Here is a 27,530-nt window from a genome sequence, read left to right as displayed (position 1 = left end):
TTGGGATGGTATATATGCTGGAATTTAGAAAGATGGTGAGGATGGGGGAAATCTCATTGAAACCTATTGAACTTTGAAAGGCCTAGACAGAACTGATGTGGAGAAGATGATTCCTATAATGGAGGAGTCTAGGACCAGAGGGCACATCTTCGGAAGAGAGGGACGCCCATTGAAAACAAAGATAAGGAGGAATTTCTGTAGCCAGAGGGTAATGAATCGTTGGAATTTATTGCCACAGACAGCTGTTAAGGCCAAGTCATTGTGTATATTTAAAGTAGAGGTTGATAGGTTCTTAATGAGACAGGCCATTAAAGGTTACAGGATGAAGGCAGGAGAATGGGGTTGAAAGGGATAATAAAACATCCATGATGGAATGGCAGAGAAGACTTGATGGACCAAATAGCCCAATTCTGCTCCTATGCCTTAAGGGTATGTCGAAGTTGTATAATACATTGGTGAGGCCAAACTGTGTGCAGTTGTGGTCACCCACCTACAGGAAAGATATCAAAAAGCCTGAAAGAGTGCAGAGAAAATTTGCAAGGACGTTGCCGAGACTGGAGGGCCTGAGTTATAGGGAAAGATTGAAACAGTTAGGACGTTATTCCCGGGAGCATAGGAGAATGAGGAAGATCTTATAGAGGTATTCAAAAGTATGAGTGGTATAGTTAGGATAAATATAAGCAAGCTCTTTCCCCTGAGGATGGGTGAAAAGAGAAGCAGAGGTCATAGGTTTGAGGGTGAAAGGTGAAATATTAAGGGGAACCTGAAGGGGGAGCTCCTTCACTTTGAGGGTTGTGTGAGTGTGCAACAAGCTTCAGTGTAGGTGGTGGGATGAACGCTGAATTGCAACATTTAGGAGAAGCTGGATAGGCATGTGAACAAGAGGGGTATGGAGGTCTATGGTTCAGATCTGGGTAGATGGGAACAGGCAGAAAAACAGGTAGGCAGGGACTAAATGAGCCAAAGGGCCAGTTTCTGTGCTGTAGTGGTCTATGACATGGGATAACTCCCTTGTTTCTTAACCACAGCTCACAAAATTTTGTATCCAATCTATCAAGAAAATAGAGCTTTCCTCTCGAAAAATAGCAGGACTAATAACTTATCATACCCCTACTTCGCTGTCGCTGCTATTGTGTGATCGAGAATCTTCGGAGAGGAAGGCCCCAAATCCTCGGCTTTGCCTATTGCCTATTGCCTATTGCTGGGGCCGGGGTCGAAGCGCTTGGCAGAGATGGTGCTCGGTGTCGGAGGGCTGGTCGGAGGCTCGAAATTTTCGGATGAACTCAAGAGTCAGCTGTGGTCGGGTGCTTCCAGGGTGCTGCATCCGCAAGTTTGCGGCGCTGGAGGTTCATGGCAGGGAGAGTTTCTCCCTTCTACCATCTGCTTGAGATGATGGAACTTTCAAGAGACTTTGAGACTTTTTTTTTTACCATGCCCATGGTCTGTTCTTTATCAAATTACGGTATTGCTTTGTACTGTTGTAACTATATGTTATAATTATGTGGCTTTTGTCAATTTTTTTAGTCTTGGTTTGTCTTGTGTTTCTGTAATATCATACTGGAGGAACATTGTATCAATTCTTAATGCACGCATTACTAAATGACAATAAAAGAGGACTGTGTGTCCTCATAATCTAATCTAACGTAATCTAATTACCTGTGCTGGAATTCTAAAATAGAGCTGAATTTCATCTTATTCACACCAATTATGAGTAAGTTCAAGCATTTTAGTCAATAGGAAAATAACATTTACTGAATTTAAAAAATGAGAATGGAGCTCACAAATTCCCATAGAATTTGATTGTTAGCAATAGCAGCGCACGTATGAATTTCAGAATGATTTCTCATCTAGCAACAGTTTCTGGGTGGGACAAGTGTACACATCACAATAATACTTTTTGTGAGTCTTAAAGCTTTCCGAAACAACCAAGCAGATGACTCATTATGTACGTTAGTTACTCATGACTAAGATCATTGGGATCAACATTCCCTCTTAATATTTTTTACAGCTGCATGGACCAACCATTGCTCTGAGCAGGCAAGTTTAAAAAAAACACAGCCTGAAAACTGTGTAGCACTTTAAACGTAAAGAAAATTTCAGCTGCATGGTACAAAGACTATGTGTGCAGGAACATTTCAGTTGCAGCGCAGACACGCACTCACACAACTTAGAAGGAACAGTGAATGGGATGCATCCCAGTCTATGATGCCAACTTCACAAATTACCCCAGTTTATCTTAACCACTTCACTCAACTTATTAGCTCAGCTGAAATAAAATGCAGTTAGAAACTTCTATGACTGAGAACCCAAGTCTCTTTGAATCACTAAAGCAGCAATCTACTACTTTACGTGGCCTGGTTGCTGCAAACAAACTGCATGATCTCACCAACTTGAAGAATAAGTTACATCTCCAGCAAAGAAAGACTTGTCACCTGTGTACTAAGAAACACAGATTGCTAACAGAGGCAGTTAGATAAACTATTTTCCTGCACCTTCCAAACAGGGCAATTTTTACTTTGATCATCTGAATCGAACTTCAAACTTCAAAGTTCAAAGTACAAAGTACATATATGTCACCATATACTACCCAGAGACTCATTTTCTTCCAGGCATTCACAGTAAATACAAAGAAACACAACAGAATCAATGAAAAACCAACACAAAGATGGACAAGCAACCAATATGCAACTTGTGCAAATACAAAAAGAAATAAACAAAATAATAATTACAAACTAATAATGAATATCAAAAACATAGGTTGCAGAGTACCTGAAAGAGAGTTCACAGTGTGTGGAATAGCTCAGCGTCGGGGTGACTGTTTTCCCACTACCCTGACACTCCCAAAAGGGGAGATGTGGGGACCAGAAAATATTACCTTTTGTGAATGTGAAGTAATGGCACGTATAAGTGTGCATAAATAGTAGCTTCTTTCTTTATCAGATTGAATGGATTTCCTATTGTATAAATCAGATGATCTATCAGGAGACACCTCAGGAAAGGAACATGTTAATAAAATGCAGTTCTACTACCAACAGCAACTAGCTACTTGCCTTTTGAAACTGTATATGTGTAACTTGGGGAGTGCCTTATTTTGTAACATTGAAATGAAATGCATCAATATTGCATACCTTTTACCTGATCCACTTTCATTTGAGGGCGTGGGTAACTTAAGAAGACACTGAGGCGTGAAATTGTTTCGCTATCCAAAGACTGAAAACTACTTTTTTATTGCACACAGCCACACTGAAATTCCATTGTTGCTACAAATAAAGAGTAGGCATTTCATTGTATCTACTCTGGAATGCATTCCTTCAGAACTTATGTAATAAAATTACATTTTACAATATAATGTATAGAGGAGGTTAACAGAGGCGGAGGAGTTGCACAACTGATAAAGGAAATCTTCATTTCAGAACCTAGAGAGATTACACTAAATTACATCCACTGATGTAATTTGACTGGAGCTCAAAATAAAGGAAGATGCCACTACACTGATGGAATTATAGTATAGGACTGCACCACCTCACCCCACCCTCCCCAGTAGCCACCGAGAGGTGTAGGAACAGATAGTTAGACTGGTTTTGGAAAAGTGTAGAAACAAGATGAATTTTCATAGTGGGGACTTTAACTTCATTACTATTAGAGCATGAAGTATAGAACAGTACAGAACATTCCTGGGGGATCATTCAGAGAGGCAAAATGGGTAGGAAACAGAAAGAAGGGGAGGGTCACTAATGGGACTGTATTATAGACTCCCCACCCCAAACAGTCAGTGGGAACTTGAGACACAGGTGTGCAGATAAATTGCTCATAATTGTAAGCATAATAGAGTATTAGAAGGAGATTTAATTTTTTATTGTATAAATTTGGTTACCCAGAATGTTAAGGGACTGGATGGGTGGTATTTGTCAAGTGTGTTCAGGAAAGTTTCCTGAACCTATATAATGTCTATATAGGGTGGAATACCAGACCACCTCCTGGTAAATTGGTTTATTATTGTCACACATACCAAGATACAAAGAAAAATTTGTTTTGCATACCATCCATATAAATCAATTCATTACAATGAGGCGGTATGAGGTAAAGCAATAAAAGAGTGCAGAATAAAGTGTTAAAATACAGAGAAAGTATAGTACAGGTAGATTATAAGGTAGGTAATAGTGTAGACAGAGTCAATGGAGGGAAGGCTGTTTTTTGTGATGTGTTCAGCTGTGCCCACAACTCTCTCCAGATAGGATGCTTTCTAAGGTGCATCGATGAAAATTGGTGTAGGACAAATGGAACATGCCAAAGGACATAGAAGTGTTGAAGAGCTTGCTTGGCCAATAGCACCTACATGGTTCAATCATGGCAAATTCCTAGGAATTTGAAACTCTCAACCCTCTCATCACTATTGTTGATGTAAACAGAAACCTATGCATTCCTTCTTCCTGAAGTCAACGGCCAACTGCTTTTTCCTCTGTTTGCTGACATTGAGGGGAAGATTGTTGCCATGACACCATGCCATTAAGCTCTCTTTCTCCTTTCTGTACTTCTGATCATTATAATATGAAATAGAGTCCCCTATGGTGGTATCATCAGCAGAATCTGACCACACAGTCATGTGTATAGGGAGTTAAGTAAGGAGCTGCGAATAACAGGATAAGACAGGAGCCAAAAGATGTTGATTGGGAGCATCTGCTGTGGGACAAGTCCACGTCTTGACATGTGAGAGCTGTTTAAAAAACCAGATCAGAATTCAGACAACCTTGGATGACCCGACAGGCCCAAAATTTAGTCAAGAAGAGAAAGGAAGCATATGTAAGGTTTTGGAAGCCAAAATCAGACTGGCCCCTTTTAGCAGCAGTCCCCAATCACCGGGCCGCAAAGCATGTGCTACCGATCCACGAGGAAACAATATAAGTCAGCTGCATCTTTCCTCATTCCCTGTCACGCACTGTTGAACTTGAACATAGGGTTGCCAACTGTCCCATATTTGCCGGGACATCCCGTATATTGGGCTAAATTGGTTTGTCCCATACGGGACCTCCCTTGTCCCATATTTCCCCCGCGAAGGTAGAGTGTTCCTATGAAACCTTTCATGCTGAAATGGCGTGAAGCAAAGAAGCAATTACCATTAATTTATATTGGAAAAATTTTTGAGCGTTTCCAGACCCAAAAAATAACCTACCAAATCATACCAAATAACACATAAAACCGAAATCGGCTAGGAGTGGAAGGCTATTATTCTGGTTGGTGATCTGTGACCAGTAGTGGTCCATGAGGATTGGTGCTGGAACCTTTAGTATACATGAATAATCTGAATAAAAATGTATATAAGTGGATTAAAAGGTTCGCAGATGGTGCCAAGATTGGTGGAGTTGTCAATAGTGGAAAGAACTATAAAAGAATAGAGCAGGATGTAGATCTGTTAGATATAGGAAGAGTGGCAGATGCCAGACAAGTGGACGGTATTACGCTTTAGGAGGTCAAATGAAAAGTCCCTTAATAGCATTAGTATAGAAAGACTGTGGGGTTCAGGTCCAGCATTTATTGAAAAGTGGTATCAAGCGGATAAGTTGGTAAGAAGGCATATGACCATAAGACACAGGAGCAGAAATAGGCCATCTGGCCCATTGAGTCTGCTCCACCATTACATCATGGCTAATTTATTATCCCTCTCAACCCCAATCTTCTGCCTTCACCTCGTAACTTTTGATGCTCTTACTATTTAACAACCTATTAATCTCTGCTTTAAATACAGGTATGCATCACTTAACATCCACAATACGTTCTGTGAAATTGGACGCTATGTGATTTGGACGTTGTACGAACACCATATTATATACTTAGCAAACCTATATGGGGTACTGTAGTGTACCTGTATTGACTAAATAGCCAAGAACTTACACTAAAACTGTATACTGTACACTATACACATAATGCTACAGCACTCAAGAGATGCACGATACACGAGACTGGTTACATCCGCTACGTCACGTTCTCCGATCGGGACTACGGGTGTATATGCAATCGTACGTTGTCCGAATGGACGTTAAGCGGCGCACAACTGTATACCCAATGACTTGGCACCCACAGCTGAATGCGACAATGAATTCCACAGACTCATCACCCTCTGGCTAAGGAAATTTCTCATCTGTTTGAGAAGGATGCCCTTCTATTCTGCGGCTGTGCCCTCTGGTCCTAGATTCCCCCACTATAGGAAATATCCTCCCCATGTCCACTCTATCTAGGCCTTTCAATATTTGGTAGGTTCAAATGAGATCCCCCTCGTTGTTCTAAACTCCAGCAAGTACAAGCCCAAAGCCATCAAACACTCCTCATACATTAACCCTTTCATTCCCGGGGTCATTCTTGGAACCTCCTCTGGACCCTCTCCAATGCCAGCACATCTATTCCTAGATAAGGGCCAAAACTGTAATGGTAAGAGTAACAAAACCATGCTGCAGCTACAGAAAACTTCAGTTTGGCCATATTGTGTGCAGCTCTAGTCGCCCCATTATATAAGGATGTGGAAATAATGGAGGGTGCAGAAGAGGTTTATCAGGATGCCACCTGGATTACAAGGTATGAGCTAGAGGAGAGGAGAGATTGGATTAATTTGGGTTGTTTTCTCCAACGCATCGGAGGCTAAGGGGAGACCAGATAGAGTCGTAGATTGGGTAGATTGAGAACATGCTTCTGAAGTCAGAGTGGTGAGTTTAAAGGCAGTAAGTTTTATTTTTTATGTTAGAGTGGCGGATGTCTAGAACGGGCTACCCAATGGTAGTAGCACAAGCAGGCAGTTTGATAGAGTTTAAAGGGTTTTTAGATTGAAACGCAAGCAAATATGAAGGGAATGGAAGAATATATATGATACAAAGGAGGAGGAAATTTAGAATAAATTTGTCTCAAGATCACAACATTGTGGGGCAAATGGCCTGCCCCATGCTATAGTGTTCTGTGTAATCCACTATTTTAATTCTGATATCCCCTAAAATGCCTGAATCATGTAATGATCAAATATTTTGAAACATGCAGGTTTACACATCAACTAAGTTATCAAAAGGCAAAGGATTAACAAGTATTGTTTGATAAAAACACAGCTGTTCAGCCAGTGATTCTAAGCTTCCATGGGCTATACGGCAGACAGCATGCCTTCATCCAGTGATGTGGATAGGAATTATATCCTTTCAAAGTAAATTAAGAATTTACACTTCAAAATCCCACACTTAATCCCAGAAACCTAAAATCATCTGCTACTGTGATGGAATTAAGAGCTTGCTTTTAGAGCAGTATTTATCATTTTTACCATTTTTTTCTGTCAAGTGACCCAAAAGTTGCACACACGGTAACAGGATTAAGGTTGCTATGATTATTTTCCCCACTGGAGTAATCAGCAGTCACTATTTAAATTCAGAGACAAATCAAGTTCTGGTAATAGGAAGAAAGGCAGACAATAGTGCAGCTGAATGCAAGTAAAGCAAAAGAATATGCACTCAGATTAACTACTGACCTTGGCATCATGTGTGGTGTTGATTCTGTAGTGGTAAACTCGACCCTCATAGCGGAGAGATATAGATAGCTGTCCTGGACTACTTTCACTTTCTCGGACAAGAAAGCTTCCATTGATAAGGCTGCTTAGCAGGTACTCAGCAGCACTGCGCGAGACAGGACCATGGTACCAGGAATGCTTTTCCAGACTATTTACAGGTGTAATATAATTGCTGGGGACCCATCCTTGGCCATTCTTTGAGCGCACCTCACACCATTCACCATTCTGGTTATAGCACAGCACACGCAGCTTTTCACCTGTTAAATTAGTAACAAAAATCTGATGAAACACTCAAGTGACTTCCTGGATTCCCAATCATTTGTGTCATTCTTCTGAAGAAGTCTTTAAAAAAAAGGAAATTTAATTCCCATCATGTGTCTTTAGTCTTAATATCACTGTATTATAAAATTGCAGCTGATTGATTCAGCCTTTTGCAGATCATAATGTAAATCTGCATATCAACATCCCATACCTTTCAGTAGTTCTGCCACTTCCTTGGCAAAAATGAAGGAAATAACTGCTATCAATTTATGAAGAAAACTTTTAAAAATTGCTCTTTGTCCAGAGGTTGATCAAATAGGTGCTATGATAATAAGCTAATTAGGTGCTCCCTTCTTCCATCATCCATCTGACCTGGCGCTCAACAACATGACTTCACTTCCTGCCCTTGGTAAATCTATCCTCATTGGGCTTGTTTCTTAGCTCCAGAAGATGACCATTATAAAGAGCTTACCCATTGGAAGTAATTTTCTGCAATGCTGAAGATCAAAATCTAATCTCCACATAAAAAAAAATACACTTTTGGTGGAAAATCATCCCATTCTCTTCATTCATCCTAAATTTCATGTCGAAGTTGTGAGCAACAATTGCAAAACTCAAGTGGTCTGAGGTCACGTGGATCAGGGAGATGTTATTTACCCTCTAGAAATACCTATTAAAATGGCCAACACTACTTTTAGAGCATTGTGACTATCAAACACACTGCACCATTTCTATAACTTGACTGGGTATGGAATTCTCCTTGATCTGTAGAGTCTAACCAAATAGAACATTCAAATATAAAGTTATCTTTCCACAATGAAATGAAACCCCCATAGAAAATTATCCAAAAATCACATCCCAAGTGATAGAGCTCTAGAATTAGGCACAAATATAGATGAAAAAAAATGGCATGCTCAATCCTAGAATAAGTAGGTATTTCCAGCTGCTGATGAAGTTTACATCCTATCAATCTCAGCTATATTTAAATTCTGATCACCAAAATCTACATCAAATACTTAAACCAGTCAACTCCTTTCACCACTGAATAGACCTTGTTGCTGATTTTGCTGTATGTGTCTTGCTATCCACATTTGGAACCAAGATAAGCAATGGTTCCAAATTTACCCGATACCTTATATCTGCAAAGAAAACATATAACCATATATAACAATTACAGCACGGAAACAGGCCATCTCGGCCCTTCTAGTCCATGCTGAACTCTTACTCTCACCTAGTCCCATGCTGGACAACAGCTTCTTAAGCTTGTTATTCTCATGGTGGTTCTTGTGTGCAGCAGGAGGCTCACTTCATTGGGTAAGTGGGGCATGAGAGTGCCCTCAAAAGTGCTGAGAAAACCTTTGACAAGCAGCAAAGCCATGCCATAATTTTACCATCTATCAAAGTTGTTAACACTAGCATTCATAATCAGTCAACAACTAAAAAATGAAAGAACAAATTATTATATCACAAAAAGCCTCATCATTGGAAATAGTATTGCAGATTCCTTTCTTTCCAGCAGCTGTAAAATCTCCATTCAAACAAACTGGCTTGTAGTATCCATGCACAGGCTTTGCAAATACATTTCCCCAATTTAAATGCTGCGGAATTTCAGCCAACTCATCTTATGTGTAATGACAAATTCATTTCCAGAAATTTGTCAGCAACTTTTATTTTTGAATATTCATGCAAAATCTAAAATCTGCTGGTATGTTCTCTTGGGAATTGCTTGCATTTTAATTAGCAAGCCCCAGGCCTGCATATCTTCAGTTGCTTTATCCAAAATGAAAGGCACTGCTAAATGAAGATGTTTGCATATATAGGTTTCTGTTAACTAGCTCAAGATGCAATTCACTTCAGTGGTTCTACTCATATTTGCAGTGAGAAATTGATGACTCAATCCACCCAAACCTCAAATATGATTAAGAACACTGATCTATAATCTATTTTATTGTTATACAATTAGTTTAAAACTGCTGTCCTGCCTCAAATAAATATGAATTGTTTATACTGTGACCAATGGCAACCCACAAGTCCTAAAGAAATTTGGGTCATCTTGCTGTAAGTATTGAAAGACTGCAGCTTTTATAATATACCTGAGCATCACCAAGAGCAGGATACTAGCATGCCAGTCCTCCCAAATACATTAACATGTTAATTTTATAGTTAATCATTGAAAATTAACTGAAAATTAATTTGCACAGCATTTGAGTTAACCATGATTGGAACGGCCATAACGAATGGAGCAACCATAAAACAGTGGATTCTAGTTAATTGGGATACATCGAAACCAGTACATTTTGGCCCAATTAAGCGGCTGCCCAATTAGCTGAAGTTTCATGGAAATAGTTAAAAAGCTATATATAAAAAAGACAACTACCATTTGACTGAGTAACAAATTATTTAAATGAAAAACTGAATATTTAGAACATTATCAATACTACTACAGTATTAGTTCCTAATAATTATCAACAGACGATAAGTTTCTGGTTTAAGATGGTACTGGTGAAGCACAGCGAAAATTTGCTGGCAGCAAAAATAACTACTAATTACTTTATTCATCACACTTTCTCAAAAATGATCACTGCAATCAATATCCTGTAACTTCCTTTTTGGAGTTGAGTTTTTGAACCACCTGTACGACCTGGTGTTTTGCAGTCTGAACTAAAATCATGATGGTGCAGGATGGTTGCAGCTTGGCGTATACAGGCCGAATCCAGACGGTGGAACCGGGGCCTGAGAGTGGGGAACAAGCCAATGTTTGGCCGTTGCAGCGGACTTGGAGGCTATTCAAAGCAACAGAACCAAGGTGAAGCAGAGTCAAGGTGGCGGACGTGGGCCCTAGTGTGAGGAACAAGCAGAAGCTTGATTGCTTTAGCGCCAAGAGCAATAGAAGGTAACTAAAAAGACAATATGTGGAGAAAAAATGAGGTACGAAGGTAAACTAGCCAAGAATATAAAGGAGAATAGTAAAAGCTTCTTTAGGTGTGTGAAAAGGAAAAAAATAGTTAAGACCAAAATTGGGCCCTTGAAGACAGAAACGGGTGAACTTATTATGGGGAACAAGGAAATGGCAGACGAGTTGAATGGGTACTTTGGATCCGTCTTCACTAGGGAAGACACAATCTCCCAGATGTAATAGTGGCCAAAGGACCTAGGGCAATGGATGAACTGAAGGAAATTTATTTTAGGCAGGAAATGGTGTTGGATAGACTGTTGGGTCTGAAGATAAGTCCCCAGGACCTGATAGTCTGCATCCCAGGGTACCTAAGGAGGTGGCTTTAGAAATCGTGGACGCATTGGTAATCATTTTCCAATGTTCTATAGATTCAGGATCAGTTCCTGTGGATTAGAGGGTGGCTAATGTTGTCCCTCTCTTCAAGAAGGGAGGAAGAGAGAAAACAGAGAATTAAAGACGGTTAGCCTGATGTCAATGATGGGAAAGATGCTGGAGTCAATTATAAAAGATGAAATTACGACACATCTGGATAGCAGTAACAGGATCGGTCCAGCAGTAACAGGATCGGTCCGAGTCAGCATGGATTTACGAAGGGGAAATCGTGCTTGACTAATCTTCTGAAATTTTTTGAGGATGTAACTATGAAAATGGACAAGCGAGAGCCAGTGGATGTAGCGTACCTGGACTTTCAGAAAGCCTTTGATAAAGTCCCACATAGGAGATTAGTGGGCAAAATTAGGGCACATGGTATTGGGGGCAGAGTACTGACATGGATTGAAAATTGGCTAGATGACAGAAAACAAAGAGTAGTGATTAACGGCTCCCTTTTGGAATGGCAGGCAGTGACCAGTTAATGATTTAGATAAAGGGATTAAAAGTAACATTAGCAAATTTGCCGATGACACAAAGCTGGGTGGCAGTGTGAAATGTGAGGAGGATGTTATGAGAATGCAGGGTGACTTGGTCAGGCTGGGTGAGTGGGCAGATGCATGGCAGATGCAGTTTAATGTGGATAAATGTGAGATTATCCACTTTGGTGGTAAGAACAGGAAGGCAGATAATTATCTAAATGGAATCAAGTTAGGAAAAGGGGAAGCACAACGAGATCTAGGTGTTCTTGTACATCAGTCACTGAAAGCAAGCATGCACGTACAGCAGGCTGTGAAGAAAGCTAATGGCATGCTGGCCTTCATAACAAGGGGAATTGAGTAAAAGAGCAAAGAGGTCCTTCTGCAGTTGTACAGGGCCCTGGTGAGACCACACCTGGAGTACTGTGTGCAGTTTTGGTCTCCAAATTTGAGGAAGAACATTCTTGCTATTGAGGGAGTGCAGCGTAGGTTCACAAGGTTAATTCCCGAGATGGCGGGACTGTAATATGTCGTAAGATTGGAGCGACTGGGCTTGTATACTCTGGAATTTAGAAGGCTGAGAGGAGATCTTATTGAAACATATAAGATTATTAAGGGATTAGACACGCTGCAGGCAGGAAGCATGTTCCCGCTGATGGGTGAGTCCAGAACCAGAGGCCACAGTTTAAGAATTAGGGGTAGGCCATTTAGAACAGAGTTGAGGAAAAACTTTTTCACCCAGAGAGTGGTGGATATGTGGAATGCTCTGCCCCAGAAGGCTGTGCAGGCCAAGTCTCTGGATGCTTTCAAGAAAGAGATGGATAGAGCTCTTAAAGATGGCGGAATCAAAGGTTATGGGGATAAGGCAGGAACTGGATACTGATTGTGGATGATCAGCCATGATCACAATGAATGGCGGTGCTGGCTCGAAGGGCCGAATGGCCTACTCCTGCACTTATTGTCTATAGCTTTCTATAGCTATAGCTCTAAGCCAAATTGGAAAGGTTGAGTATGGGTTGAATTGAGGCAGCAGAGCCCAGGCCCAAGAGCATATCGAAGCAGCATAGCCCAGATCCGAGAGTGAGGATCAACTCGCTGTTTGGCCATTTTAAGTGCCAGGCCAGAGGAGTGGGATGAGCCGGTGTTCAGCTTGCTGCTCCGCGTGATCTACTCATCTCTGTGCTGAACTGAGACTGTGGCCTGCAAATATCCAGGATCAGCTGCTGTGATGACTAGCTTCATGGCTGTGAACTCACATTTGTGAATTGCAGTTCTGAGTGTTACTTGCTTACTTTTACTGTTTGCACGATTTGTTTTTCCTGCACATTGGGTGTTTAATGGGCTTTTCTTTATAAATGGGTTCAATGGGGTTTCTTTGTTTTGTGGCTGCCGGCAAGGACATGAATCTAGAAGCTATATATAGTAAACATACTTCAAAGTACAAAATATATTTATTATTATCAAAGAATGCATAAATTCTACAACCTTGATATTTGTTTGCTTACAGGCAGTCACAAAGAAACCTGAAAAAAAATTAAAAGTAATTTCAATTAATAATTTTTTAAAAAACACTTTGATTAATCCAGAGTGTGCTGCCATGTTCTTTTGATTGACCTTAAATTAACAAAATCAGCAGACACCTCATATAGATAATGGTCTGCATTCATACAATCCTTTCATTGATTGCGTCTTCCAAATCTACATTTTCATTTCAATATTCAAGTGGATTGTAGATACTTACGAATTATTGCTAGCTCCTAACTTGTTGAAATAGTGAAATCACTTCATTTTCACTCACAGCCGTTTCTGGCATATCCAAGCCTGGGAGGGGAGGGAACATCAACTCAGACCATGAGAGGCCTGCGTCGGGCATTTTCATGCCTTACAAGGAGCAGATTGGAAGTCTGTGTGGGGCACCACTCCTCGCACAGACACTAGAGCAATGTGTGGTTAAGTGCCTTGCTCAAGGACACAAACACGCTGCCACAGCTGAGGCTCAAACTAGCGACCTTCAGATCACTAGATAAACGCCTTAACCACTTGGCCACGTGCCCAACACAAATCCAAGCCTGAATGCTTGAAAACCCAGTGAGCAAAACAGCTCTGAATTGTTTTTCTACTTATTACTCACCAACTATCAGCGACAAAGATTGTGCTTTCTGAACACAAACACATGCAAGTGACGATATTTAAAAACTGTACGCTCTAATCACAGTGTAGTGTCTAATAGCCATGCAAGTGCACATGACTGATGCTTGCTAAAAACTACTCAGCTACAGTCCCCTGCTCCAATTAAGCAACATAGAGTCCCAAATAAAGAAAGGGAATCCCAGCTATTTTCTTCATTAGATTTTGTTTTCTGAAGAGTTGGCCCAAGTAAGTGGCTGCCCCTTTAAATGGCCCAATTAACCAAAATCCACTGTATTTGCTCTGTTATATAATAGGAAATAATATCATTTTCATATCATTGTTTTTAGTGGCCTGATCTCTGTCATCTCTTTCAACTCTACAACCTTTCAGATCATGTAATTCTGGTTTCATGCACATTCCCCACTTGTCATCACTGAATCATTGACAATCACCAAGGCCCAAGGCTTTAAAAAGTCTTTCCTTTTTCACTCTCTCCTTGAAGTCGCACTTTAAAGTGCATCTCTTTGGCCAAACCTGCTGTCAGGCTTGTAGCATGTTAACTTTCTTCCAGATAATTGTCCTATAAAGTTTAATTTTTTTTTACTGTGTAAAAGTTCTTACAGGAATATGTGATTTATTGACAAATTTCTCTTTTTAGAGAGTTCCATGGGATTAAAAATGAGATGCTTCAATGACAGTGAAGAGTGGTTGGTGCTTGTGCATGTTTTAAAATGGGGTGATGATTTCACAGCATCTTCCTCACGATGCAGAAGTTAGCCTCAAATCATGCAGGAGTTGATAGAAAAAGATTTCTGCTTACCTTTAGTTATGCTTAGTGTGTTATCACCACTTGCAACAAAGTCATAAAGTGCAACAAATAGATTAGGATCACTTTCAGCAGCTCCAAGGAGGTTTTCCTTTGAACTCCACCTCACTGCTTCATTCAACGCCTGAGAATCAATGTCAGATCCAAATGGACGGTGCAAAGCTTCTGTAAAGAGAGATTAAATCTCATAAGTAATGTACAAACAAGCACAGCAATAATATTTTATATATTCTTTTATGAGTTGGTGAATGGGTGTCAATAAAATAGCCAATAAGTCCCTGAACAGATTGTCAACAACACTGATCTAATTGTGGATTCACAGATAGGCCAGAAAGGTAAAAGGCAAATTTCCTTCCCTGAAAATGATTAGTAAATGGATGAGTTTTAATTTCAATAATTAGCTATTTCATTGTCATAATTATTTAATTACCTCAGTTTAAATTCTATTACTGGTTCGTTTTAAACTTATGACTTCAGTTATTTGGATATCAATCTACTCACATACCATTATGTCACTGTACCCAAAGATGAAATGGGCACAGTAACGTTAAGCATTTGTGAATTGATACAAATCAGGCAAAACAATTTTTCAAGACTTCATGCCCAGTACCATGGCAAATTGTTCTTATCAGTGATAGGAATAATTATTTCAATACAAGAGTTGTATTTGCATGCACTAAATTAAAATTAACCAAAACCTTCGAAAGATATCTTTTAAACACTTAACAAACAGCACATTAGCATTTAACTTTTATATTTTCCTATCAAAATATCCAAATCACTTATCACAGTACATACTGAAAATGCACTAACAAAAACAGTAAACTTCTATAAAGATAAAGATATCATGACAAACTAAGTCCAAGTATGAAATACATAGGTGTGGATGAGGATGCATAGTATTAAAAGAGGCTTTGTGCTCTCATGATTTGATAAATATTATTAATGTATGGCAGAAACGGAACACCCTTTCTTGTCATAAAGTGGAATTAAAAGTAATATAGCTCAATATATAGTGCATGACTATAATGGGGGTGCAAGAGCATTAGGCTTTTACAAATTACGGTGCATTTGATCTTACTTTGCCTGAAAATGTAAAGCAGCATGAAATGAATGCAAAGCAACCTGAGGATTACATTTGATTCTGAAGTAACACCTCAGAAATACTTGCATTGGATCCCCTTGAATAGTGCTTCTAGATAGGAGACTGAATGTATTTTTGGACAAGTTTGTCTCTATATTTTGAAAAACGAAATTCTATTTGGGGCATTTCCAAATCCTTCACTTGTACCAGCTCCCTGCCACATGTCCAGAAACATAAGCAACTTTCTTCCTCTAACCTCTGCTTGGGATTTTAAAGACAGTTAAAACAATGTATGAGCCGGACTTAGTCTGGTGAGGAGGGTGTGAGGACAACCAGCAGGACTAAAAAAACATAAGACCTGACAAAGGGCGGATGAGCTCCTTGTGAGCCAATGGCCATCTTCCGTGGAAGAGATTAAAGCCTCACCACGTATCTACGAATCGTATGCTGTGCACCTAGTTAGAAGAGATATGATGAACTTGGGCGCTGCACCGTGTGCCTGGACCTGCCCAAGGCCTCCACCTAAGAAAGGGGCGAGCTCGAAATAGCGGCCACGACTGGAAACCGATACGGCCTCGGGCTCGAGTTCGGTGGGGGCGGCGGCGGGTGGTGCCAAGGCGGCCAGAGAGAACAAACTGGAGTAGAGGCTGTACTCAGCGCTGTTGCAAGATCAAAGAAGATGGAGGTGAACAGCCACCAACCCCAGATTCGGGACGGCACCCACTGACTGATGAGCCAACTATATCTTGTACAACTGCTAATAACGTGAAATAAGTCAAAGAAACAAAATGGTGACAAGAACAAATAAGTAGAATTCCAACAAACTGCGGTAGTTGAAGAACTAGCCTTTACATCCAAAAAGCATCTTTGCTGTTAGCCACAATAAAATTGTATCATCAAAATATACAATCTTGTAACTTCTATTTGTTGGTGACAAAAATGGTATTACAAAAGTAAATCAGTGCCAAAACTGATTCAAATTCAGGCAGAAGACACATACAGCATTTCAAAATTTTCGTCAGTTCTATCTCAGGATTCAGTTAAGATCTATATACAGCTTTAGCCAAGTATCTTTAACGAGATTGTGAAAATATGACAACACATTGATTTCTGTTGAACATGATCTCATTATCAATACAATTATAAATTTTGCAATATTTCCCTATCTCAATTCATTTATCAGCATCTCTTGCCCATCTCTTAATTAGAGAAACAAATATCTGAAGAGGTAATTCCTCACAAAAGGAATACTTAATGATCATATCATATAATATGCCCAACAATTAACACGTAATACTAGATAAATCAAAACTATCACTAAATATTAAACAGTCTTCCACTTGACACATTTATTTATTATTTTGTTCAGCTTTACTGTTATTGTTATGTTCAAGTGAAAATCTGCCAATTACAAATCTAATTTATTACTAATACTGGTGAATAAAGAAAATTAGTGCATACTGGAATAAAGAAACTACACTTTTACATCAATTTCCTCATAACATACCTTCAACGTTATAGAACTCAGAAAGAGAGGGTAGGGGCTCAGCCGCAGCCTCAATGAAAGAGCAGTTCACTCCACGCCTATCTTTTTCTAAACTACTGGACGGCAGCAGCACTGCACCAGAGCTCATCTTTGTTGTATCTATTCACAGTGAAGCTATTTTTCAAGTTCCACAGTAAAAGACATTCTCTTGCAGCACTTTGGAGTACAATTTAGTCACAGCTGTGTGGGTGTAAGATTCTAAAGAATCTACAGAAAGAATTTTGGGCCGGTCAATTCCTATCCTAATGGATCGGGGTGGTTACAGCCACGTGAGAAAATAGACATGTCGAAACAGTTTCCATTTTGCGTACAAATCCCTGCCACCTAACTAAATTAGCTATTCATAGGGAACATTCCTCAGTACATAGTCACAAATACTGAAGAATCATATTTCCCAAGGAAATATACATAATGACCCTTTCAGACTTAGCCTGTCAGTCACCAATGAAAAGACCAAATTCAATTGTTTTTCTCTTTCCTTTTATATATCACCTATATGCAAGCAAAGATAGAAAATGGCAGATATGCAGTTCATGTTTTGTGAACTTTTTGCTCTTTCAGACAATTAAGTGTATTGCTTTTTATGAAGAAACAAATGTCCTTACATAACAACTTTCACAGATTGAGATGCTTTGCATTCATATACTGTAAATACTGTTAAAACAGTCAATGAAGAAAAGTTTGCAGTCAAATAATGCAAACTATTTTGAATAACTTGATAGCAACCATACAGTTTTAATTTTTCTCCCCTCTCCTTTTACTTCTTTGAATTCAACTTTTGAATTACTGCAGATCAGGGAAGGTACTGTCACAACTCTTGTTGGTTCCAGAATGATATTGATCCTGAAAGTACTGAAGAGGGCCCTGGGCAATGTTCTCACTCAAAGATCAAAGTTCAAAGTAAATTTATTATCCAAGTACAGGCAAGTCACAATGTACAATACTAAGATTCATTTTTTGTGGGCATACACAGTAAATCCAATAACCATAATGGAATCAATGAAAGCCCACAGCAAAAGGGTGGACAACCAGTGTGCAAAAGATAATAAACTCTGCAAATACAAAATGAAAGAAAATAATAAATAAATGAATAAATACATAAGTAAGCAAGCAATAACTATTGAGAACATGAAATTGAGAGACCTTGAAAGTGAATCCAAAGTTTGTGGGAACATTTCAATAATGGGGCAAGTGAAGTTGAATGAAGTTATCCCCTTTGGTTCAGGAACATGCTGATTGAGGGGTAATAACCTGGTGGCGTGGGCCCTGAGGCTCCTGTACCTCTTTCTGATGGTGGCAGCGAGAAGAAAGCATGACCTGGGTGGTGGGGGTCCCTGATGATGCTGCTTTCCTGCGATAATACTCCGTGTAGCTGCGCTCCGTGATGAGGAGGGCTTTGCCTGTCACTGGCTGGGCCTTATCCATTACTTTTTTTGCAGGGTTTTCCGTTCAAGGACTTTAATGTTTCCATACCAGGCTGCGATGCAGTCGGTCAATATACACTCTACCATATATCTATAGAAGGATGTCAAAGTTTTAGATGTCATGCCAAATCTTCACAAACTCCTAAGGAAGTAGAGGACCACTCTACTACAAGTGCATGTTATTTCTTCATAATTACCTCACCATTTTGGGCTTCAACCTGATGAATTTGGTTTGTCTAGACTCAAATATCCTGAATCTCCTTGTAATACGATTTCAAAGTTACATCGTCTGAGACTTCATCAAAACCAAATTAATTTTAAGGACTGTACTCATTCTTACTACTTTTGCCCTCTTTATTTAATAAATAACTGCTTATATTTTTAAGAAATATTTCACCCTTCGTCTTGTACATACACATCGTCAATAACTTTTCACATGAAGCTTTTCCTCCAAGCTAGTCACCTAAAGTCTTCCACATGTACGGTCAGAAGCAAATCCTACCCATTTAGCACTGTCAGCACCTTGAGTTTCTGCTTCCAAATTACAAATACAAACTACTTGAAGAAAACAATGTATTATGCAGATCCATCACTGAACTCATGAAAAAAAACGATCAAATCCTTTACAATCCAAACAACACTCACTAAACAAACTGTTTCCTGTCTGTCAAGCATACATCACTCTTGCTCTTGTTGTGTGATTCCAACATGGAAGTCACAAAGTCCAGTCCAGAGATTTTGGTCAAGTACTGATCCAGGCTGAGTATTTGTTTAGTAATACACTGTAAAAGATGCCATCTTCCAAATGAAATATTAAACTATATTTGATTTCTGGTCCTCTACTTTCTGAGGAGGCTGAAGAGAGCTGGACTATGCTATACTCACGTGGTTCTACAGATGCACAGTGGAGAGCATCCTAACATGCTGCGTCACTACATGGAACAGAAACTGCACGGTGGCAGACAGGAAGGCTCTACAATGGGTAGTCAAAACTGCCCAATGCATCACCGGCACCATGAAGGATTTATATACAGGAAGGTGCTAGAAAAGGGCCAGAAACATCATGAAGAATCATACCCGTCCTGCTCGTGGGCTGCTTGTCCCACTCCCATCAGAGAGGATTGTGCTTTTTTTGTTATTCTTGTGTTCTTTATCTTATTATGTATTTGTGCTGCATCTGATCTGGAGGAACAAATATTTTGTTCTCTTTTACACCTGTGTACTGGAAATAACATTAAAAACTTAACAATAATTCCCCAAATCCTATCAGCATGTGCACTTTACTTCTAGAGGTGAAAATACATTCGACCTGTTTTACACCATCATCCTTGATACTTACAAAGCTGCTCCTCCTCCCCACTTATCTGTTATGTTAAGAGCAACCTCAGCATTAAAGGACTGTTTTGAAAACATGGACTGGAGCACGTTCAGTGAAGTAGCTACTGATGGTCATCACATTAAAATCAATGAATATGTGAGATCTGTGACTGGCTACATTTGACGATGTCACTGTTATTAAATACATCTATGTGAGAGCAAATCAGAAGCCATGGTTGACAGCAGAGGTACGAGTAAGGCTGAGAGAGCAGGATGTTGCCTTTACATCAGGGGATAAGACAGACTCAAGTCAGCAAGAGGTGTGCTGTCCCGCACCATCAAGAAGGCAAATTGGGATTATTCACAGAGAATATGCACCCATTTCTGTGACAACAGAGACACAAGATTCAGACCACAAAAGACTGCTACGTCCGCCCTGTGGTTCTCTTCCTGAGAGGCTGAATGTCTTTTATGCTCTGTTTGATGCTCAAAACCATGTGTCACCGAAGAAGGCCCCTCTTCCCCAGCACGCCCCACCATCCCTCCACCCCCCCCCACCCCGAGGAGCAAGCACTCTGTCTGGCAGCAGCTTGATGTGGAGAAAACCCCAGCCAGGGTCAATCCGCATAAAGCAGTGGGGTCTGATGATATACCTGGCCTGGTGCTGAGGAACTGTGCAGACCAGCTGACCAAGGTTCTAACAGACAACTTCAACATCTTTCTGGAACAGTCTGCTGTCCCCTCAGGTTTCACGGTGGCCACCAGTGCCCAGGAGAACAACAGTAACCTGCATCAACGGCTACCATTCAGTGGAACTGATCTCAACAATAATGAAGTACTTTGAGTGGCTGGTTATGGATGCATTAAATCCCACCTTCCTGCTATATTGGACCCTTTTCCAGTTTGCTTATTGCTCAAATTTGTCTACTGATAATGCCCTAGCCTCTGCACTCGACTCTGCCCTGTCCCACCTGGAAGACGGTGCCTCTTATGCCAGGATGCTGTTTACTGACTTCAACTCAGCATTCAATACAATCACACCACAGAAGCTGCTGGGTAAACTGTCCTCAATGGGTCTCAACACCCATCTCTATAAATGGCTCTTGGACTACTTGCCAGAAAGGCCACAGTCAATCTACGTTGGTAGAAACATCTCTAGCTCCATCACACTGATCACCGGCGCTCCCCAGAGCTGTGTGCTCAGCCTGCTGCTGTTCATGCTGCTGACACATGACTGTACAGCTATATCCAGTTCAACTCGAATCAAGTTTGCTGATGACACAACAGTGGTTGGCCTCATCAATAACAATGACAAGACGGTGTACAAAGACAAGGTAGAGCATTTGCTAAAATCATGCCAGCACAACAATTTCAGTCTCAATATGGACAATTGTCAAGCAAAGAGGTGACTGGGGACTGTACGGAGATAGCTCCTCCATGAAGAGAGTTAAGAGCACCAAGTTCTGGGAATGTACATAACAAACGATCTAACCTAGTTGCTCAACATCACCTCGTTGGTCATGAAAGCACAGCAACTTCTGCACTTCCTGACGAGGTTGAAGCGAGTGAAGCTCCCCACCCCCATCGGGTAACTTTAACCAACTTTTATAGGAGCACTATTGAAAGCGTACTGACTAATTGCATCACCATCTGGTATGGAAATTGCAAGGCATCTGACCACAAGTTCCTACAAAGGATTGCAAGGACTGTTGAGAGGATCACTGAGTTTTCTCTTCCACCCATTAGAGATATTTATCAGGAGCACTGTGTTCACAGGGCTTGCAGCATTGTCAGTGATTCCTCCCATCCATACAACTATCTCTTTGATCCCATACCATCAGGCAGGAGGTACTGTAGCATTGGGACAAAACTGTTAGGATGGGAAACAACTTCTGCTCCCAGGCTATAAGACTACTGAACTCCTTGCCACCGTTCAGGTCTCATCACATATGAAGCACCAGTAGCATAATACTGTTGAGTTTTTAAACTTGTATTGTATATGGACCTTATTATTTGTTAATTTGCTTGTATGTGAGTTATATGTACTGTGCTGTGCACCTTGGTCTGGAGAAATGTTGTCTCTTTTGGCAGTATACATGTGTACAATTAAAAGACAATAAACTTGAACAAGCTTGAATCTTGAATGTAAAAGACCTCAATCAGAATCAGGTTTAATATCATGGCATAGGGTCATGAAATCTGTTGTCTTACAGCGGTAGTACATTACAATACATAATAATTTAAAAATCTATAAATTGCAGTAAGTATATATAAAAAATAAATTAAATGAGTAGCTCAAAGAGAGGGAAAAATAGTGAGGTAGCGTTCAATTGTCCATTCAGCAATCTGATGGTGAAGGGGAAGAAGCTGTTCCTGAAATGTTGTGCCTCTCTTCAGGCTCTTGTATGTTCTCAAAGTAGCAATGGGGAAAGGGCATGGCCTGTGTAATGGGGGTCCTTAATAATGGACGCCACCTTTTTGAGGCATCACCTTTTGAAGATGTCCTTGATGCTGGGGAAGCTGGTGCCCATGATGGAGCTGGCTAAGTTTACAACTTTCTGCAGCTTTTTCCAATCCTGTGCAGTGGTCCCTCCATACCAGATGGTGATGCAATCAGTTAGAATGCTCTCCATTGTACATCTGCAGAAATTTGTGAATGTCTTTGGTAACATACCAAGTCTCCTCAAACTCCGAATGAATATAACTAGCATTATGCCTTCTTTGTAATTGCATCAATATTTTGGGCCCAGGATAGATCTTATGTTGACACCCAGGAACTTGAAACCGCTCACTCTTTCTACTGTTGATCCCTTGATGTGGACTGGTATGTATTCCCTTGACTTCCCCTTTCTAAAGTCTACAATCAATTATTCTATCTTACTGACATTGGGTGCAAGGTTGTTGTTGCATCGCTGCTCAATCAGCTGATCTATCTCACTCCTGTACTCCTCACCACCACCATATGAAATTCTGCCATCAAGAGATCTCATCAGCAAATTTATAGACGACATTTGAGCTGTGCCTAGCCACACTTTCACGGGTGTACATAGAAGAGAGCAGTGGACTAAGCATGTATCCCTGAAGTGTGCCTGTGTTTACTGTCAGCAAAGAGGAGATTCAAGGCACAATTTAAGAATGGGAGGATCTTGAAATATCCTAGCCATTTACATCACAGGTTCCTCTACATTACAGCAGTTTGTATGGGCCCTTAATAGTACAACTGAGGCTAATCTTGCAACATACTGTACTTCAGTGGCTTTGAATCAACTTGGAACATCCTAGTGCTATATTTGATGCCCATAAATGCATGTTTGTTCTTTCATTCCATATCATTATTTTCTCATTTGTACCAACAAATGCATTTTTAAATCACAAGCAAGAGAAAATCTGCAGATGCTGGAAATCTGAGCAACAACCACAGTCCTGTTGACGGGTTTCAGCCTGAAACGTCAACTGTACTTTTTCCCACAGATGCTGCCTGGCCCGCTGAGTTCCTCCAGCATTTTGTGTGTTGCTGAATGCATTTTTAAATATGCTTTCAGTGAGGTAGATTCTCCAAGTATCCCTAAAGAGCAATAAGAACTCCATGTACCTGTTCCTTTTGATCTCTTGATCACAAAATAAATTAGTCATGTTTTTTTTTGTAGAGTCAGCATTATTGGTGGAATCAACACATAACATTTTTAATATCAGAGTTACATGAACTACTGGCTTCAGATCCCAATCAACATGTGTACACAGCAATTTGGCTCTTCAAGCCACTGAGGACTGCAAAGTTGTTGCTACTCAGGAACCAGCAAGAATTTCCAATTAGACAATAAAAATGTCATTTCTACAATCTATGTTCTATATGTTTAGACAGGTGCACAAATGAGAGAAAAATACAAGGATGTGGGCATTGTGTAGGCATAAAGATTAGTTTAGTTTGCTATTTGATTACCAATTTATTTGGTTCAGCACAACATTGTGGGTTGGAAGGGCCTGTTCCTGTGTTGTATTGTTCTCTGTTCTATGTTCTAATCCTAAATACAAATCAATTTAATTCCCTTTCTTTGTTTAAATCACACAGTGTACTCAAGGTCAGGATTCTATTAGACTGAAGTTATCCAATTAAAATAATTGTTACTTATTTTGACAGACAGTCCATTCTGAGATTTCAACTCTCAGACTTTTATGTCAAACATGTCAATGAAGTGAGAATCTATTCAACAAGAGGCTTGTTACATAACATTCAAAGAATTAACTCACAGCATTCAAATTGTGCCTTCTGAACACTTTAATTGAACCTATACAATTGAGAAAATAGCTGGGATTACCTTTGTTTATTTGGGACACTGTGCCACTTAATTGGGGCAGGAGACTGTTGTCAAACATTTTCTAACCTGCGTCAGCCGTGTGCACTTGTGTGGCTGTTAGACACTACATCGTGCTTAGAGCGAACAGTTTTTAAATTGAATCACGTGTGTTTATGTTTAGAAAGCAGTGATTTTTGTCACTGATAGTTGGTGAGAAATAAGCAGCAAGACAATTCGGGCTGTTTTGCTCACTGCAGTTTCAAGCATTCAGGCTTGGAGATGCTAGAAAGGGCCGGGAGTGAAAATGACATTCTGTAATAATCAGTAAACCAATTGTTTGGAATCAAATGACCAAGTCCAGTGTCTCAGGGCCGGGTATGTCTACACTCATACCACCCATGCCTTGGCACTCCTTCTCTGCCACCTGTCGCACCCCACTCCCAGAGTGCTCCACCTTGCCATTCCCAACATCCTTTGTCCCACCAGATTTACGTTTTCTCTCCCTGCTTCACGTTGACAAATACAGTACTGCGCAAAAGTCTTAGGCACCCTAGAAGCAAGTCAAAAGTTTCAAAGTATATTTATTATCAAAGAATGTATAAATTATACAACCTTGAGATTTGCTTGTTACAGGCAGTCACAAAGCAAGAAATCCGAAAGAACACAATTTTAAAAAAAAGACCAACACCCAACGTGCAGAGAAAGGGGGGAAAACCCCACAAATCATGCAAACTATAAAAGTGAACAACAATACTCCAAACCAAAATGAGTCCTTAGATCGAACCCCAGAGCAGTCCAGTGCAGGCCCAAAACCTCAGTATTAGTCCATCATATTAGTGAGTACGGAGCCCAGAAGCCAGGACAGAGTACATAGCCTGAGTGCCCTGAAGAGAGCAGTGAACACTGCGGGACAGCGAGCCAAATCGGCTCTCGCCTGTGATCCCAACACCCTGTCTTTGTAGTCTATCTGAGCCAGCATTTAAATTGTCCAAACTGCACATCATACCTTACATTAGGACCCGGCCACCACTGCAGTGAAAAGTTCTGAGCCCAGACCATGGCGCCCAGCAACGCGCTCAGGGCCCAGATTTCTCCGCCTGACCCGAACAGTTCTTCATTTCTCTAAATCGGCTCAGCAGCCAAAGCATTCCAACCCTACACCTAGGCCAGCTGTACAGGCATTGGAACTCCTTTGCCTCGACTTCCCCACTCTGAATAGCTCATTCCATCTGCATTGATTCTGCAACATACCAGCACAGTTCATTCCTGGAATTCACTTTGCCTTTGCTCGCCTCTTCATTGTCTGCAGTAATAATTTACCACAATTTACTTCAGAAAAGGTGTTATTAGTAATATTTTTAATTGAATTTCTTGCCTGAATTTCTTGCTTCTGTACCCCATATCAGGTCCATGAAAAGCAAGCAGTGGAATCCAATGTTGCTACTACATGAACATAGCTAAACTAATGATCAGGGGTTATTAATGGTGAATGGACAGATCAATAACTTAACAGCAAATAATAACATCATATTGTGAGTGGAAATATAACCGTTTAAAATACTAAATATAGAACTGACCACAAACAAATCATCAATGACAAAGAAAGGAACACAAACGGGTATAAAAATTTTGAATAAAGAATTCTGTTAGACCCTTTCTTACATTTCATTGAACTGAAACAACACTAAATTTTATCATAGTAAAATACCCCCTACTGAATGTTAAGCACAGAAATAAAAAACACAATTTTAAAAAATTTAGATGCTCAAGTATCTTTTACCTCCTCTGCAAAAAGGAAAATAAAAGGGCCCCGCTCCAGCAAGATCACACAACATGAGTTTCCAGTACATTATTTCACAACCAAATTGGGCATAGATTCCCAAATGTTTATAGACGTCTTATGCTTTCGAAGCAAATCTCGAAGAGTCTAATGCTTTTTAAATGAACTGGCCATTTCAACTGAGCAAAATTCCCTTGATCGTCAAGACTGTCTGAACTTCTCCTCAGTAAAAAGGATGGAACTGGACTATCTACAAGTCTATATTTAGGTTGCCTAAGCACTACTTCCTGCTACTTTGATGGCCTACCCGGGTTGGCGCCACCATCTAACAATGTAGTCTTTCACTGCCTTCAACAGCTGGTCACAGCCTGACGCAATAATGACACCATATGTCTCAGCTACTACAACCAGACCCAGGCATCTTATAGCAGCTAACAACTGATAACCCTTCAACTGGGCTATTCACTTAAATTCTCGGAAGCCCTCACTCTACCCAGCTGCTAAGGACAAATGTAAGATTTTACAGTGGCCCTTCGGTCATATGTTCATTTTATTTTTAGCATGGGAAGCTGTGCTTGAAAACATTATACACATCATCTAAAAGGTCACTTATAAAACTCACATAAATGGCATTCGTTAGCTCTTTTGATTCAGGTTGAACAAGGACATGTTAACATTACAATAAAATAAAAATGGCTCAACCCGTAAATGCAATTTGTCTCTGAAGAACTCAACCTCCAAAGAACTTTACAGATTTTAACATTCTTAATTAATATCCAAAGCTAAGAAATATGAATCCCAACATTAGAATCACATGGAGCAAACAAAGTTTATTTGCAATACCAAGTTCAGAATATTATGGGCATTCTCACAACTGTACCCTACATCAGCTGTTGAAACAGAGTTGATGTTGTATCATTAGTTCAGCTATAGTGGTGTTAAAATCTTGACTTGCTTTTGGGATTGTCAGCTACGTTCAGTCAACAAACTAGTAGCAATGAGATGTCAACGTTTGTTTCAAAAGTAGCAAAACAATGGGCATATTCTTTTGATTTAACACATACCATTTGCTCATCTAGACATACTATATATCTACATGTCAATTTTGTCCGGTAGCCAGAAACATGTCTTATCACTACATTGTCCAAATCATTTTCAAGCCCATTTCCTGAAATCTACAATTCTGACCAATAGCTTTGGGTTTTGTACATTGTCAAATCTCAAACTGGACCTTTTTTTTCCACCCCAGTATTGTATAACCCAGATCTATTAACGTCACTTATGAACGTCTTTGCATCTGAACCATGAAGACAATGACAGGTCTCGATTCAACTTTGGAGACACTAGAGACTGCAGGTGCCAGTATCTATAGCAACAAACATAGTGCTGAAGATATTCAGTGAGACAGACAGCATCTGTGGAGAGAAATGGACAGACAATGTTTCAGGTCAAGTCCCTTAATCCGGACAAAAAGACAGAGGTGAGCTGATAGTACGAAAAGGTGAAAGAATGGATGGAGTAAGGTCCAG

The 27,530-nt window shown here is 40.1% G+C and overlaps 1 protein-coding gene across 2 annotated transcripts in view; it reads right to left on the bottom strand.

The window, feature by feature from the left end:
* Nucleotides 1-27,530, bottom strand: part of abl2 (c-abl oncogene 2, non-receptor tyrosine kinase) — a 144,780-nt gene that overhangs the window by 27,295 nt on the left and 89,955 nt on the right. For both annotated transcript variants that reach the window (XM_063064003.1, XM_063064006.1), the window contains exons 2-3: nt 14,550-14,720; nt 7,496-7,791 (exon numbers count right to left, since the gene is read on the bottom strand). In XM_063064003.1, coding sequence (XP_062920073.1) covers nt 7,496-7,791; nt 14,550-14,720 — 467 coding nt within the window. The remainder of the gene's footprint in view (nt 1-7,495; nt 7,792-14,549; nt 14,721-27,530) is intronic.

Source organism: Mobula hypostoma, chromosome 12, assembly GCF_963921235.1.
Source record: "Mobula hypostoma chromosome 12, sMobHyp1.1, whole genome shotgun sequence".
In the NCBI taxonomy this organism is placed as follows: Eukaryota; Metazoa; Chordata; class Chondrichthyes; order Myliobatiformes; family Myliobatidae; genus Mobula; species Mobula hypostoma.
Note: the sequence above shows the minus strand (reverse complement) of the source record. Positions and strands in the feature narration are given on the sequence as shown.